Below are 17,444 nucleotides of genomic sequence, written 5' to 3' on the forward strand. Positions count from 1 at the left end.
CATGGATTCATGAGCTGGACAGAATCTAAGTGATCAATCTCAGGTGTGATTGAATAAACATGCTTGGGTTGCATTAAACAATTAATACCTCTAACCAAACCTACTGTAGGATAAATCCACCCATTTTGTAACTGCTTTATCCAATATGGAGTGTTTGGAAGCCTACCTTGGATACATATCATCATAAATATGTTTTTAAAAAGTACAGTAAGTCTCATTTGAAAACACTTAAATACATATTACAAGAAAGTCATGATTAAATTAAATATCAAAACACTTAAATACAAATTGTAAGTAATTGATGGTGGCAATTAACTTTGCTGCCCCAGATGTATTGGGTCCTGAGTTTGATTTCAGCATTGGATACCTACTGTGCAGAGTTTGCATGCTCACCACACATTTGCATGGGACTTCACAGAGTGCTTCAGTTTCCTTCTACAGCTGAAAGACATGCTATCAACTATGGTCTCTTAATTTTCTTTCCTTTATATATATGTGTGTGTGTGTGCCCTGTGATGAACTGGCATCCCAACCTGTATCTTTCCTGTACCCACTGTCTGCCAGGTTACGATCTGGCTCACCCTGTTTTAACCAAGTGGTTACTGGAAGTGGACCGAAATAATTCAAAATGAGATGACAGATTGAACTACGTAACTTGAAAATGAGTAAAGTACTGTACTTTAAAATACTTTTCATAAATATGTAATCTAATTACTATTTTTTATGCAAAAGATGTTTAGTCTTGTCCTCGTTAATCTTTCATCAATAACCAGTTACATCAGCCGCAGTTAACAAAGCAATTTTAAAAACGGCTCCTGAGCTGTCAAAGTTTATTTTCAGTAGATGGGAGCAAATTAATTAAAAATTTATTTTAATAACTTTAGAAAATGAACTGTTTATCTTAGGTTGTCTAAGAAATAGACCATTATGTTATCTTCTGGAAACTGCTCTATTTCACTTAGATTGACTTTGACTGAAATACCAGAATGCTTTATTTTACTGGGAAACTATTTGGAAACAATGAAGTAAGAGTTGAAAATGTTGATACTTAAAGAGACTCCAAAAAGTTATGCCAATGGCAAAATTCCACACTTCTTAGCTCTCGTCACTGGTCACTGGTTTAATGGTTGTTTCAAAGTTATCGAATTGAACACGTTCAGCATTTTCCTTGTCAGAAAGCATGAGCACTGCTACAATACTCTGTGTATATACTCCCACTTACCTTCAACTCTAGTCATAAATCAAATGGCAGTGACACCTCTAGCAACAGCATGCCTCTACTAATGCTAAAACTGCATCATATTACTTACATTTTACAGATTACACCAAGCTTACAACACATTGTTTCTTCTGATTCTGAATAAGATGGCTAAGAACAGATTTTCAAAGGTCCTGCTCCTTGCTCTATAACAGTATCTCAAACTTAGGCCTGGATAGTCTTGTGTCTTAGGGTTTTTGTTCCAACCTGAGCAGTCAATGAAACAATTATTATAAATTAGACATATTCACTGCCTATTATACTAAACATTATTTTCTTTTATAGGCACAGCTAGCTATGAATCACCTTGGAGCCTGGTTAGAAGTATTACAGTTATGCAGCTAATTAAATAATTAGACCTTCTTTGTAACTAAGAATGTGAGTGGACCAAAAACCAGACGACACTAGACCATCCAGATTTAGAGCTTAAGACCCTTGCTCTATGAGTTGCAGCACCTATCCAATGAAAAAAGTCTTATAATTAATAAAGCAGTGACTTAAACTGTTGAAAATACCCCTGCCCAGAGACTGGCGGGCTTCTCAGGGATATTGACAAGAACTGTATATTGACAGGTAAGGCTACATACTAAAGTGCCTGCTGCACGTTCTCAATGCAATATTTTTCTTATAGGGTTTTCTAAAAATGGTTCTCACCACTGCAGGAGAAGGAACATGAATACTGGCCACAGAACGAGGTCGAATGTGATTGGCTAGATGGCAGAGCACGACCCCATCCATCAATGCTGCCCCAACGTCATCAGGCAACAGGACTTTCAACCTGGATTCAAGGTTCTGTATAAAAAAAATCAACAATAAAACAAAGATTTTAGAAAAACTTTATAGAGCATACATTTGATGTCATTTGCATTGCAGACAAGAAAATGTCAAGTATTTGTACCCCATTTCTATAAATGGGTGTTTTACTGGAGCAATTTGGAATACCTTGCCCAAGGGTTCAACAGCTGTGCCCACACCCTAGATTTGAACCCACAAACTTCCAGGTGTAGTTTGTCAGTCAAAGACTAACAATCTGATAACAGCATTGATAATACTGGTTAACAGCTTGGGTTGTATTATTAGGGAATTACAACAGTATGTACATCCATATCTGCAATATAATATGTCCTGTTGCATGCTGGACACCAGTGAGTATGAAGTTCTCTTGTTGCTTAAGATTGGCAGTAAGAAGCAGAAAAGCATTCTCTAAGATAAGCATAAATGATAAACTGCTGAGTGCTAACATGCATAGGCTGTATCCAGTGTAAATTCCCCTAAATCAACCTGATACTCTTAGCCATGCTTTCCTTTCAGCCGAGCTCTCAATCATAATCAATCCTTAAATTAACTTAAAAACAGGGTTAATTTGATTTTTCGAATCCGTTTACTGAGAGCTGTGTTGGAGAAGTTACTTGAGATCTCTAACGTCTGAGTAAACACTTTGCTGGAATGAAATGCTGGTGTGTGGGTCCCCAGCACCAAGGCTGGCATCCCCTGTAGGAATTTTTGATGCAACGCTTAACTAACTCACTACGTTCAAATATTAGTGGCATTTTACTCACATCCCGAAGTTGTCTTATCTGTTCCATCTCTTCCCTCAAATGCTCCATTTTCCTTCTCATTGTGAAACCTGGGTCCACGGCACCATAGTCTTGACGGCTGCTTCGCGAGAATGCTGTGGTACAGTATGAATGAAAATACAGTAGGAATGAAAAATGAGACCGCAAAACCAAAAATAAATAAGGTAATACATTCATGCAAACTCTCTCATATGCATTTAAGCGTCTCCTGTAAAAACGGTTGCATGCCTGAACTCTCAATGCTGTGTCTATTACACAAAATAATGGGTCCTTTTAAAACTTTTTTTTAGCTGTGAGCAGAACAAAGACAAGTATTTATTTTTTAAATACAAAACATAAATGCTTCACTTGGATTACATTACATTAGCTTTGATGTGCTGTAATGCAGTTTGTTGTGAATAAAGACATCATTTTACACCAGTTGAAAGTTATAAAACTGTACATTGGTGGAGCGGTGGCACTGTGGTTAAGGATCTGTGCCTGTGGCTGGAAGCTTGCTGGTTCAAATCCCACAGCTGGCAGAGGAATCCTATTCTGTTGGGCCCCTACAATGGCTAAAGGGTACTATGGCTGACCCTGTGCTCTGACCCCCAGCTTCTCTCCCTGTCTGTGTCTCATGGAGAGCAAGCTGGGGTATGTGAAAAGATGAATTCCTAATGCAAGAAATTGTATATGGCTAATAAAGTGATTGGATTCCCTCTGGGGGTCACACCAAGAAGATTTCTCATCTATGGCTGCACATGTTGCTCCCAAGAAGATGACAACACAAAGATGTAACTTGTTCCTCTATTACCCAAGCAACCCCTTTGGTTTTTTCAAACAATAACATCATTTTCTATTTCAGACAAAGTGGCAAAAAATGCTTCATGAATATGCCTCACTGAAGTGATAATAAAAATAGTATGTTTGCAACTTACACTTGAAATGGCAAATGAAAAAGGCTTCTCAGTAGAGTAAAGCCAAGTTTATCAAAGAAACCTAATTTACTGTATCTCGTTGCTTAAGTCAAAAGAACAAATATGTGCTGTTTAAGTATTTGCTTCTCAAATACCCTTATATAGTGTTAACCATGATCAGAATGGTTTGTACATTGTTTTCTACTTAGTATCAAGCCACTAAATATGTGAGTTTTTTATGATTCTATTAGGTCTGGCAAGTTCCACCTCAGTAAAAAAATAGTAGGGAATGGAGAACACATTTATTTTCTTTTGAACATTTTGAAATCACAGTAATTAACACTACAAAAGTTTTTAACATGAATCCACACATCTTAGAAATTACTTTCATTTCAATAACAGAAATTATAAATTGTAGCAAGTACCAATTAATCTAACTGAGAAACCCTTAGCTTCCATGTTTGACAAAAACCCTCTTGCTCAGAAAAGTTATGAAATTCCACTCCCTTTCCTCACTTGAAAACCTCATGTGTGATGTTGTCTTTTCCAGTAAAATCATGGAGCACAGCTCCAATCTTGGAAGTATACAACATCTTCAGGTTTTCATTCTTCTTGAACTCTCAACTACCCTTTTAACTGCACCATCTTAAGGGTGTTTTTCCATTTCTTACAGCTAAAATTACAGTACTGTACTCAGGTTCAAAGAAAAAGCAACCATACAGCAAATCCTGCCTCAGCATGTTTGGTGGGATAAAAAAGAAAACAGCCAGGAAAATCATGACCCGTAAATATGAAGAAATTTTTTTGTTTTTTAAGCAATGTGGAATCTTGTAACATTCCTTCATTTCCTTGCTTGCTTAATGGATGAGTTCTTACATTAAACTGCATTTTCTTTCTGGTACTGTCAATCAAGTCTGAATTATAAAGTGTTCCAGTTCAATAACATCATTCATAAGGCTGGAATTAACTTCAGCAATAGGTGTCAGTGATTTAAAGAACTGAGAAAACCCATTAGGTAACAGCTCTACATGGCCAACTTGTGCACATCTACAGAAATTGTTCATTCATAGCACGCACTGCGAGACATATATTAAGGTTATAAGTCAATAAATTAACAAAGTGGTCTGACTTTAACTGAGCAGTTCTGCTTTAGTCATGTTCTTATTTTTAGGCAGAATGTTAATGTGGGCAGGATGAATTGTAATTTGAAAAAATCTTTTAAACAAGACATAAGAGTTTCACTGTTTTTGTCACCTGAACAGTCAGGTTTTGCCTACAAAGCTCTTTTTGTAGACATTGCAATTAAGATTTGCTCAAATATCACAGATGTGCAGACAATACAAAGATAACTGAATAAATGTAGTGTAGATATTAATGCCTTTACTCTCTACCTTTATGAGCAATAATCTTTTTCTGCAGATGGTGAAACCAGATGTGATGACAGTATGAAGTTTTTTTAAGGAAACACCCATTAACATTTCAGCTCCTCAGCTATGTATTTACAACATTCAACAGAGATTAACTTCTTGGAAACTCAGCCTTTATTAAACTTTGGCAGTGAGGAATGATGTGGTTGGGCTGACAAGTTCAGAAATAGAGAAGTTCCCAGTTACTATAGTGTGAACACTGTTTGGGAAAGAATCCAAAGTTGAACAAAAACAGTCAAATAAAAAACCAAGTACAAATATATATAGTTTATTTCTATTTACTTTACTTTGGCCTTTTTAAGAGTTACTGGCTGGACAACACTGTCTATAAGTTTATTTTCTGTATACTGTATAAGTCTAATATTTATCTACCCACAGATAAATTAATTTAATTAGCTTTCTTCTTTTGCTGACAGTTATTGCAGTTAGGTACCTTGAAATGTATTATAATTAATTTGAAAGTGCCACTTTGGTAGTAATGTGGGACTAAAAATCCAAGTATAAAATAAGGTCAAAACTTACAGTATTTTCCAAAGCATCTACAGCTAGAGATAAAAAAAAGAATGAAGTATGTCACAGCCAACTTTTACTTAAAGAAATCTGAAAGAACAAGTTACTGTTCTGTTCAAACAGTATGTTTGAGCTGTCGCCATCAAAGTTTTTAACGAAGATATTACTAGTATTAGTAATGAATGACCTTGGACAAGCTGTAAACTTAAAGTATTGCCCTGGTCCACATTCTTTTTTCATTGACCGTATTTGTAAAAGTAACACCACAGCATTTCGCAATCACGCATTTGCCTTTCAATCATGCCTTTCACATGCTCATAAAAGAGATTGATTTAGGAACATAAACATATTACTGTATGCAAACTGTATTGTATACAGTATGTATATGTATATTTAATGTCTTTACTGTGCCCGTTTAAGTATTGAATATTTATATGGAATTTTACCACTGAAGGCTGCTGGCCACTAATGATTTATGGGTTTTAAATAAAGGCGATTTAAACGCAATTTAAATCAATCTAAATGTTTATATTGTAACGCATAGGTGACTATTCATTGTTATTAAAATGACTTAAATTCGATCATGTTGTGATATTTAGAAATATAAATTTGTTTGGTGCGAGTGAAGTTTTATTTCATCTCTGACCCAGGGAAACGTTTTATTTTTTCAAAGAAATGTTTGTTAAAAAAAAGTCATGGCTCCGGCTGGATTCAAACACCCAACGAGTGATGTGGGAGTCAGGAACCTAACCCACAGCGCCACCAGCAAGGTCACATGAGGAGTGTTGAAAAAGCCCTACAGAAACATTATCAACAGACATCGTACAGCGTGTAGTATTCTTGTGTTGCGGTACATGAATATAATTATATCGTTATTAATTTCTTTAGATACGCGATTCCATATTATATTCCCTTTTAATCAAATTCTAAAAGTATGCTTGTTGACTCTGGTATCATGTTAGTTAAAGACTTCGATGCTTAAAATGTTTAGGGAGAAATGGAATACTGGTGTGTATTTTTTCTTTAAAGTACCGAGACCAGCCAAATACTGTATGTTTATGTTCCAAAATTAATATCGTTTATGGCCTTCATACGCGTTACAGTATGCTCCTATTCTTTTTATGCTCAGCTACTAAGATTTCCCTTCAGTGGTAAAATTCCATATAAATATTCAATACTTAAACGTGCACAGTAAAGACATTTAAATCTTTCTACGACCGACCAACGCACCACGAGTGCCCCTGTCGGTCAACCAATCACGTACCGCGGTATTTTGCGTCATCGCGCATCACGATGCGCAAGGCCGTAGCCAATTACCTCTGGTACGTGTCTGTGCCGCGCACTTTGAATGGCTGCATCTGTAGCATGACTTAGAGAATTAATCAGGTGCTGAAAATGAAAATGAAGATGAGGATGCATCCTGAAATGCCACAGCAATTTAAACACAATTACAGAAAAAGCTTGAAATTATTTGCATATATCAGAGCTAAACATCTAATCGGGCAGCCACAGATATCTATAAACATGTGGTCTATGAGAGCAGAGGTGGGGAAGGTCAACCCCAGTTTTCTGTTGAAGACCTCTGAATACTCTGAAATATTGTTACTGTATTACTACTATTGTATTTGAGAAATGCCTTCACACAGGTATCTAGCAAAAAGCATACAACTTACAGCCACTCTAAAATAAAAACTACAATAGCACATATCTTGAGAAAATAATTTAACAGACACTATAATTATGATTGACAAGTAGAACATCATAAACAAGAATGGAATGGCGCTGGGTATAAGAGCTGCACACAGCAAGTGCTCACTGCTTGCACAGTGACAGCCTATGTTTGTCAGCTGAATGGAATGAAACCAGGCCTGCCAACCACATACAGCAACAGCACATAGAGGGGTACTACGGATATATTTTGTGAAGTTCTTAATTCATAACTTAACTTGACTGCAGTTTGGCTAAGTTGTTTTTATTTCCCTTGAAAATATGCTTTAAACATATCACTTATAAGACAAGAAGAGCTTCCATCCATCCATTTTCTAACCCTTTCTTCCAATGCGGGGTCAGGGCAGAAGATTGAGCCCATTCCGGTAAGTACAAAGGTGCAAGCCAGGGTACACCCTGGACATGATGCTAATCAATCACAGGGCCGACACAGACATGCATATACTCAAATTAGGGCCAATTTTCCCAGAAGCCATTTAACCAATGAGTTTGTTTTTGGACTGTGGGAAGAATCTGGAAAACCTGGAGGAAACCCTTGCAAACATAGGTAGAACATATAAACTCCAGCAAAGGGTATCCCTCTCTTAAAATGAGAAGCCATCTGTTAATAATAACAAGCTAATTGCCGGGGGGGGCACGGACTGCCATTTTGGCTACATTTTCAATCTATGCAATGTAAAAGCAAAAAATACAGTTGATCATATAAGACAGGTAACTTAATGACTGACTGTAACAGCTTATAAAAATGTTGTAAAAATAGTAATGAAAAACTAGTAAAAAAAATAAGCCAAAAAGTAGCTGTTACCCAAACTAAACACAAACAATATAGATAGGATTACAAGCTGATTTCTCAGAAAATTAATAGGATCTAAATTTTGCTGCCAGAGCATGATTAATAAAGCAGTACTGAAAACAAGCTCGTAGATGGAAAATGAATAGGAAAATGGCATGCTGTTCAAATGAAAGCTGAATTAAAGATGTTTTCTTATTTCAACAATAGTCCTGTGTAAAAGTTTTATTCTTTACTCTTTGATCTATGACCAATGCTTGGAACTGCTAAGCATAAACTAACTCTGCTCCCAGGGAAGATGAAAGATACTGCATGTGCATGTCACAACTCAGACATGCATCTGACTATAAGAATCCACCCCAATTTGTATGATGATCACAGCCATCAAATGTTTTTGAATAGATTTTAATGTACAGAACATCTGGCTACAGATTAAAGTCCTGGAACAAAGAAACCATTTTTATTTGACCTTTGGGAGTTATGTGCTTAATGAAGTAGTGTACAGTATGTGATTACCCTCACTATGTCAGAGCCACTGCAGTGATTTCATTCAAATCTATTCCAAATGCATTAAAATGTTCAAAATGTTCATGTTGTGAAGGAATCGTTCCCCATTAGATTTTTTTTGCTCAGGATCAACAACATTCTGTTTACATGTTACCTTCATTCAAACATAATCATACAAATAAGTACACTGATCACGGCTTTGTTATTTTTGGCAAACAAATGCAGGTTATTATGATGACATATGGTTTGATATGATTCCAAAAATGTTAACACTGTTTACATTTGATACAATTTGACTGTTGAGTGATGTACAGTAACAATATTTTGAAAACCTAAATGGTATGCTTAAGAAAATGTTAAAGCATTTGATTGGAAGAAAAATAAAATATGAATTGTTGATAGAATGTTGAGTCCAGATACATTAAATGCATTAAATACGCCACTTTCACAGTTTGCTGTTTGTTTACTATGAGAAGTTTGTTTGTTAAAGGTGTGGCTTATATAGGCGCTAGAGCTTTCTTAGCAACTTCTTCAGGTAGAGTGATGGCGATACAGCTTGGAGGCAAGTTTGTGTCCTCTTATTTCCAGACACCTTCATTTAAAGCAGCACTGCATATTGTGTATTTTTTCCATGGATTTCATTACGGTTTGTCATTTGTAGTAGGATACTTTGTCTTTGGTTAACGGCCAATACAGGTAATGTATTAATTAACAAGGCTTTCAAAGACATTTTTTGAATATAATTGCCAAATATAGGCTTTTTCATGTGCAATGTCTGTATCCCTTGATTACTCTTTTGCAAATTGAGAGTGCAACATTAATCTGATCTATCTATAACAGGAATATGATTCAATAAATGCTTGCTGACTCAAAAAAGAGAAAAATGTCTGAGAAATTTGTTTTTTTTTATTTTCCTACCCTAATAAAGTGTGCAGTCAGGTGATAGTGACAGATGTGTGTACCAACAACTACACCACACAGTACATAAACTTCATAACCGTTCCCTTCTTCATAACAAATTCATTTTGCATCACTTTTTATTACATATGTTGCTTAGAATTGTGCAGCAAATCCAAAATAAATAAATTACTTACTTTGGCATTCTCAGAATACATTTAGTTAAATATGTTATGATACTTAAATTGGAGATGTTATTATGTCACAACATTGTGAATATAGACATTTGGACAGAAGAATAGACATAAGGTATGACCAAACAAAGAAAATTCATAGGATTCGTTTTTACGATCAACCATACACCTTTTTTAATCAGGATAGCCATTATGATAAGCACTACTGCTATTTTTACACTATAGTATTTTACACTACTGCTAAATAATAATAATGGAGAGTTTGCAATTGTGAATCTGAAATGTGCTGAGTTCTTAGAAATTCAAGACGTGGACAGGTCCATGTAGTCTTAACATTTCAGTCAGGTAAGACAGAGCCAAGCTGTCTAGTTCTTTGTGGAGCTGTGCTGGAGTCAATGTAGTGAAGTCTGTTCTGTGAGAATCTCAACACAAAATGATGCCACTCGGGCATTTTATCAAGGATTAATACATAAGGTAACTTAAATCACTGTAAAGCTGTAAAAACATGATCAGTATCAAAAAGGACTGGTCATGAAGGTCAAAGATCTAAGAAACTGGCTATATTCTTGAAGTGCTAATCATGTAACAGAGTCCTGGTGGACTAAGATGGCATATCCTGTTAGCAACGGAGAATGGAAGTTGTGGGCACTTAACACGTAAGAAGAGAGAGGGGAGGTGATAGAGGTACCCCTGCTGAGCTGATAAACCTTTAACGAATGGGAGTGTCTCCTGTGCCAAGGAGTACTCTATTACTGTACATGGTGGCACTGCCCCTGGCATGGTGAATAAATAAGGGTGTGTCTGATTTTTATCAGGAACTGAGTGTTTTAGGTTCAGTTTTGTTTTCTAAACCTCCTTTCTTTAACATCGGCACAGCCTACAGCTTTTGTTACTCATATCTGTGCCCCAAGCGTTCTTAGAACCCACATGAAGACAGGTAGTGTTAGAAGAGCTTGCTTTACTCTCACGTCTGATGTTGGCCAGGTTTCAGTTTGAACACCTAAACACTCCAGTACGTCTGTAGCAATTGGCTTGAAATATAATTAACTTTTATCTTAAATAGATCTACTGCACAGATTTAGTAAACAGCAATGTTTTAATTACCTGATCTTGGTTTTAGACCAAACACTGTAAGAGTTGTGTTACAGTCACTGGAGTGGATTCCACCCTGCAATAAAAGTAAAATAATGGGAATTAATATAATATTCTTAAACCAAAAACAGAAAGTTTTTGAAACAGTTACAGTAGCTACATGTTTCTACACTTAAATTATTTTTTCTCTTCACTCAAGAAAAAACACCACAATACCCCTGCATTTTCTAAAGTGGTTTTACATTTACTTTTTTTTCGACATTTTACAGTTACAGTCCTATTAAATGTATTTTTCTGACCATTTTATCAGGACAACACAGGAGAATGAGGTTGAATATTATTCACAAAACAAAAAATGTGCTACAAATACATTTTTCAAGTGGTTGCGTGCATAATATACTGTAGTCACTTTACTGATATTCTGGAGAATTCTTAAAAAGCCATGTGTCATGCTTATTCCAGTAATTTAATGTATTAAAAATAGCCGAGTTTAGTATTTTGATAAACACAGATCTCCTAATACCTAAAAACATTTGCTAAAATCCCAAATTACTTTGAGAATACCTAATTCTGTAGCTAAAGGCTGAGCTACAGTATGTTGGCCTCATACAGTAATTGTCACAAGAACTGGTCAAAAACTGGTCAGCTAGAAGACATTCATGTCTTGGCTATCTTGCTTGGGTTGGATATATTATGTACAATACAAGGTCAATCCCCATGGGTATGTTTAGGTTTTCAACAACCAGTCAATATTTTGAAGCTAGTAATTGAAATAAGAATTTATGAAGGGTTACGAATGAAAGGAGGCCATTTGGTCCATCTTGTTCGATTGGTAGTTAGTTGCTAAATACAGTATATATATATCCTGGAATGTCAATAACACCAGTCAGACAAATCCTAGGAGGAACCACAGATCCATGTAGGCTGAGTACCGAAAATGAGTGAGAACGGCAAGTTTATCAGAATGTCAAAAACTATAAGACATGAATTACAGGACTGTTAGTTAAACAGTTGTAACAGTGTGCTTGTACTCCTGCCTTTTGTATCACATTTCATGAATAAAATGTGTCAATAACTACAGTAAAACAGCACAACAATATTTGCAAATTGACATTACACAATTGATCAATAATCATTTTTTCCAAATTTAATTTGATACTTGCAGTGGAGCACAAATTGGATGATGGCACAATACAGAACAGATTAATATGACACATAGTACTGTATATTATATCTGTACAGTGAAAACAGAGGTGTACGTAAACACACAAAACAATATTACCAATGTCTTTTGAGTAAAACAAAAAGATCAGAACAGAGGAGCAAGAGATTTTGTTACTCCCTATGTTCTGTGCAGTCTGTGGGAGTGAATGTCTGCTGTCAGAAGTGGCAAAGGGCAGAAGCCCTGTGTGCACCACATTCCAGAGGGAGAAGGACTGTTTTGTTTCTTGTGAATTTTGGAAGTTTTGCTTTGAAAAGTCTGAGATTGTTAAGTATATATTGTTTATTTGGAGGCTGATAAGTAGTTTAGCTGCTTGGGTAGGATAGTTAGGGACTTTAAGAAGTATAGTCAGGAGCTCAAAAAGAGGTTATGCGTTTGTTCTGATATTTGATTGTGGTGCTTTTTCACTTTTTCCCTGAAATGTACAATAAAGCGCAACCTTAAAGCTGCGTGTTTGGTGTCTCTGTTGGCCCGGACACACCCAATGGCTTGTCACAAACTCTCCTATAACTTGTATTCAATCTATACCCATTCCTGTTACTTTAAGAGTTCAATTTCACTGACTCAAACTTCAGGTTTACTCTGGCACTACGCTGCCTCTCTCACGTACTGCACGTTTCTTTTCCGGGGATGAGAGCTTAGGGGCCTAAGATGTACATGTACATAATGTGCAAACTTTTTCCCCCTTATAATTACAAGATTAAATGCACTGATTTGTCTCGCATGTAATAAAAGAACCTGAAACTGTTTTTTTTGGGCGGGCTTGCATTCATGAGCTGGCAACTCTCTTTTCTTCAGAAACTGACAGAAACTGCCAAACAAAAATTTACAGCATCAGAGAAAACACATCAATACTGTCACTCATTACTAAAAAAAGAAAGGATATACCTAGAAGTCAGTGGCAGCTCCTCTGTTCAGTTTGAATACAGCTGCTTTTGGCCAGTATTACATTGTCTCTGTCCACACCTTTTAGACAGAATTCATCATACTGTGCTTGGGGTGCATATTTACCAAAGAATTTCCAAATCCCTAAAAGTAGATCTCTGCAATTTAAAATCTAAATAAAATGAGCAATTATAGATTGAGACATGAGTGACTTTGTTCATATTTACCTCTTAAATTTATAACATACAACAGAAGAAACTCAAACACAAAACCTAAGCAGGTTGCCTAACTAGTTTAAAGCATATGAAATACAAAAGACATTTTACTGTGGTTTGTACAAAAAAGCATTTAACTATATTCGGGCTATTTCACACTCTTGCAAGAGTACCTTTCAAATCTTTTAATTGAAGCTGTTTTGTAAAATACAGTATATACTCACACAGAGCATATATATTCACACAGAGCTCATGGTGATACCACTAAATATTTTTCAATCCTGGCTCATGCGCTTTGATAAAGAATGACAATGCAAGACGATCATCTGCCAAATCTCTCTTTTGTTGAAATATTTGCCTGCTGATTCCCCTTTGTGTGCATCTGTTCTACACTCCTCCCTCCACCTCATCTTCACCCTTCCTGTTACATTCCACATACAGTAAGTGAGCGTGTTTTGGGCAGACTTTAACTTATAGCCAAGAATGTTACTTCCTCAGCCATGATTACATTTGAGCTTCAGTCTGGTTGAAGACTATAGAAATGATTATTGATTTTATTTTTAAAAATGTCCTGTGTCTGACCATTTCTGATACCAGAAATAATTCTGTACATCTGGCAAACAACAGGTAACAATAAACTCGAAGAAGTGACAAAAATCTTGTTGGAAAACAAAACCAATGCTCCCAGTTCTTTGTGAAAACATACAAAGAAATAAATGAATTAACTTAAGCCTGATTTTCTTCAGCCCATGATCTCTGCTCATTTTTTGCAGATCATGAGCTGCTTGGGACTGGAGTATTCAGGGCCCTTTTATATTATGGATTGTTTTAAATATTATAGATAATCTTCAAGTTACTATCCATATTTCGCAGTACGTAGTGTATTTTAATTCAATAATATTTTTGTATATTTTGATAACTTTTGAACAATAACCATTTCTTTTTACTGAGAATCCTCCAAAAATAACACTGGAAACAAAGCATCAGTCTTGAAAGAATTGCAGGCACCAGTTACTAAAAGGGAATAAAAGGATCACCCTCACCTCATGATCATTTTCATTCCCACTCGAGCTTTTCCTTGAAGAGCTCTGGCACTTATACTGCAATAAGAAGTAGACATAACAGATTTTTTTAAAAGGTCACATACAAAAAACACATTTTACAGACCAAAACTGCATTTTGTACTGCAAATTAGGTCACTAAATTATAGTCTTGTTACAGACCCAAGAAAACAAAAGTGGAAACTACTTTAGTACATCCATACGAGAAATATGAGAGAGCATATATTATGGCTACTCTTCATGTTGAAGAGATTCACTTATCTAAGTCATCTGCAAATATATGTGAACACCTCTTTAAAATGAAGTCAAGGCTGGTTTTGCTTTGCCAACAGCTGGTTGTAAGGAGCCCATTTAGCCCTTCTAGCTCAATTGAATTTTTAGTAGATAACTGATTTAAGGATTTCATCCATTTATGTTTTTTGAAAGACGCTAATGTATGGTATCAGCATTTAAATACTCCACAATAACAAAAAAAAAACAATATTAAGTATTATGTAGCAATACATATACATTGTGTAGCAATACATTGAAGTCATTACAAAAAAGCCAGTGAGATGCATCAGCATATACTGGGCCCTTCAAAAGTATGTTTAAACTGGAGTTTTCACTTTGATTTCTAATTATAATAATAGTTTCTCATGGAAATAAAACAAGGTAGATATGTATAGCATAACTGTTTTATTTAATCAATTTTGTTCTACCATCTTGAATCAATTAAACAAATTGACAGTGTTGAACCTCTTTATTTTGAAGGAGCAGAGGTATTGGGACAACAGCCTGTCATGGGGCAATTAGACAGCAATAGCTGTGAACTTGTCCTGTTCAACTTATCAGTCTGACTCACTTTAACTCTACTTTTTGTAGTCAGTGATTAAAAGTCAAAATGAAAATCAAAGAACTTTCAGTTAAAAATAAGCAGTTAATTCTGATGAAAGAAAAGGAAACCTCAGGCACAACCACAGCACAGACATTGGGCATAACATAAGCAACAATATGGGATATAATGAAAAATAATGAAACCACAGATAGAATTACCAATCAGCCAAAAATAGGTCAGCCAAGAAAAACATCTGCACCTGATGACAGAGCTATTTCGATAGCTGTTACGGAAAACCCTAAAACAATTGTCAATGAAATCAGCAACACCCTCCAGAGAGCAGAGGTAATGGTATCAAAATGCACAGTTTGCAGAAGACTGAGATAAAAAAAACTAAAAAGGTTGCTCTCCTAGGAGTAAATGTCTCATCACCAAAAACAGGAAAGCCAGATTGGAACTGGCTCTCAAGTACAAAACTGAGCCAGGGGAATTTTGAAAATGAAGTTTTATAGACAAATGAGACCAAAATAAAAGTTTAAGTTCAAAGTGACGGAAAGGAATTGCGGATGAATCAGAAGAATACCACTTTATCCATGAAAAAGACTATAGTCAGCCAACTAGTAACATTAATCAGACTAGAACCAGCATCATCTGAATCACAGCACACAATCTATACTCTGCTTTAGAGGCTTGAGACACTAAGGTGACTCTGTGTGACACTTTCTAACCCACCTCTGGAGTGTGGATTTAATGTGGACTGGCAAGGTCATGAATCTTTTCTAATATGGCAGCTTCCTAAACCAGCCATACTAAAATGTAAGTGTGTACAATGTTCTACAAGTGTAAAAACTTGCAAACAACGGATTTACTGTTGCTTGGGGTCACTGGAAATAAAATCACTTCTGCTTTCCTAAAAATGCACTGCTTCTTGAATGATTTGTTTTGCAACATTCAACAGTCACCAGATTCTACAGTATGTCAACACCTGAGGGTGAAAGGTTTGCACTAAAAGTCATTTCCTTTAAGCATTTTTTGCAAATCAAAAAACAAGACTTCGAATAACCACATGAAGAAAAAAAAATTTCACCTCCCCTGTAATTCATGTTACTCATTTGCTAAGATGTCTCTGTAATCTGGATTTATTAAGCAAATATTTAAGACTGCCCAATGTTATTCACCTTTCTTAGGTTTACAGTGCATATGGTCAACTTTGTAATATAACAGTAAAGTAAATGCAGCTTTTATGAGTGAAGAAAAATAGAAAGAACACACCATCATAAACACCATATATCAAGTGATTTTTTGGGTTATTATTGCACAAATAAGGTAGTCAGAAAATGAACATAGAAAACCCTCTTTTCCAGACACGGTAATTTCTCAGAAAGAAGGGTTCACTGAGCAGAATTCAGTACTTTGAGAAAACAGTTGTTAAATCTGCTCTAGAGAAAAAAATATTCAGAACACATTAGGTATGAGAGTTCTGAAACTTGGCCACACTGCAGTCTGGAGTATTCTCATTTTATTAAGGACACTATTTACAAACACTAGAATTGTTTTTTTTATTGAGACTGTCTATTAGAATACCACTCAGTAAGGATAAATTCCTCTCATGCAAATTAAACCCCAAAGTGGAAACATCAAAGGCATTAGAAGGTTCCTAAGAAAATATATGTTTGTGTGCACAGGATGCCACTTGTTCTAGCAGACATATGAACCAGCACTAATAATTGTGTGATATACTGCAACAACTAGTGGATGTCAGGAATCTGCATCCAAGGTTACATACATAACATATTTTCATCACCCTCGCCTTGCAAGAATAACAGAACTGAGCCTGTTTCCATGTTAAATGAGATTGGGAAACACAGTGGGAGGGATTGTATACCATATACAAAATCTTGCCAGATCCTTGATATCCTTCATTCTGAGCTTAATGACTGTCCTGTTCAATACAAACCACGGATTTCAATGTTTGTTTTGTGGTCAATTATCCATTTCCTTGTGGATTGTGATGTATGCTTGTGATTACTGTCTTTCTGGAAGATTTACCGTTGGCCAATTTTAAGCCTCCTGGCAGAAGAAACCAGGTTTGTGCTAAAATGTCCTGGTACTTGGTAAAGTTCATGATGCTGATGGCCTTAAGGAGTGCCCCAGGCCCAATGGAAGCAAAACAGCTCCATAACATCTAACCACCCTTTTTTAAATTAATTATTATATTTTTCCTGCATATTCAACATTCTTTTGAAAGATCCAACTGCTTTTTAACCAACTGATACTGTATGTGTTTTTGGCCAAAGATCAAAGACAAATTTTTGCCTTACTTGTGCCGGTTCCTATCAAAGAGCAGGCAAAACACCTGTTAGCTGCT

The 17,444-nt window shown here is 35.9% G+C and overlaps 1 protein-coding gene across 3 annotated transcripts in view; it reads right to left on the reverse strand.

The window, feature by feature from the left end:
* lrch2 (leucine-rich repeats and calponin homology (CH) domain containing 2) overlaps positions 1-17,444 on the reverse strand; it is a 111,438-nt gene that overhangs the window by 10,687 nt on the left and 83,307 nt on the right. For all 3 annotated transcript variants that reach the window (XM_088925652.1, XM_088925651.1, XM_088925653.1), the window contains 4 exons: positions 14,242-14,298; positions 10,889-10,952; positions 2,818-2,930; positions 1,913-2,050 (listed from right to left, as the gene is read on the reverse strand). In XM_088925652.1, the coding sequence (XP_088781778.1) occupies positions 1,913-2,050; positions 2,818-2,930; positions 10,889-10,952; positions 14,242-14,298 (372 nt within the window). The remainder of the gene's footprint in view (positions 1-1,912; positions 2,051-2,817; positions 2,931-10,888; positions 10,953-14,241; positions 14,299-17,444) is intronic.

Source organism: Atractosteus spatula, chromosome 9 (genome assembly GCF_055471065.1).
Source record: "Atractosteus spatula isolate fAtrSpa1 chromosome 9, fAtrSpa1.hap1, whole genome shotgun sequence".
Classification (NCBI taxonomy): domain Eukaryota; kingdom Metazoa; phylum Chordata; class Actinopteri; order Semionotiformes; family Lepisosteidae; genus Atractosteus; species Atractosteus spatula.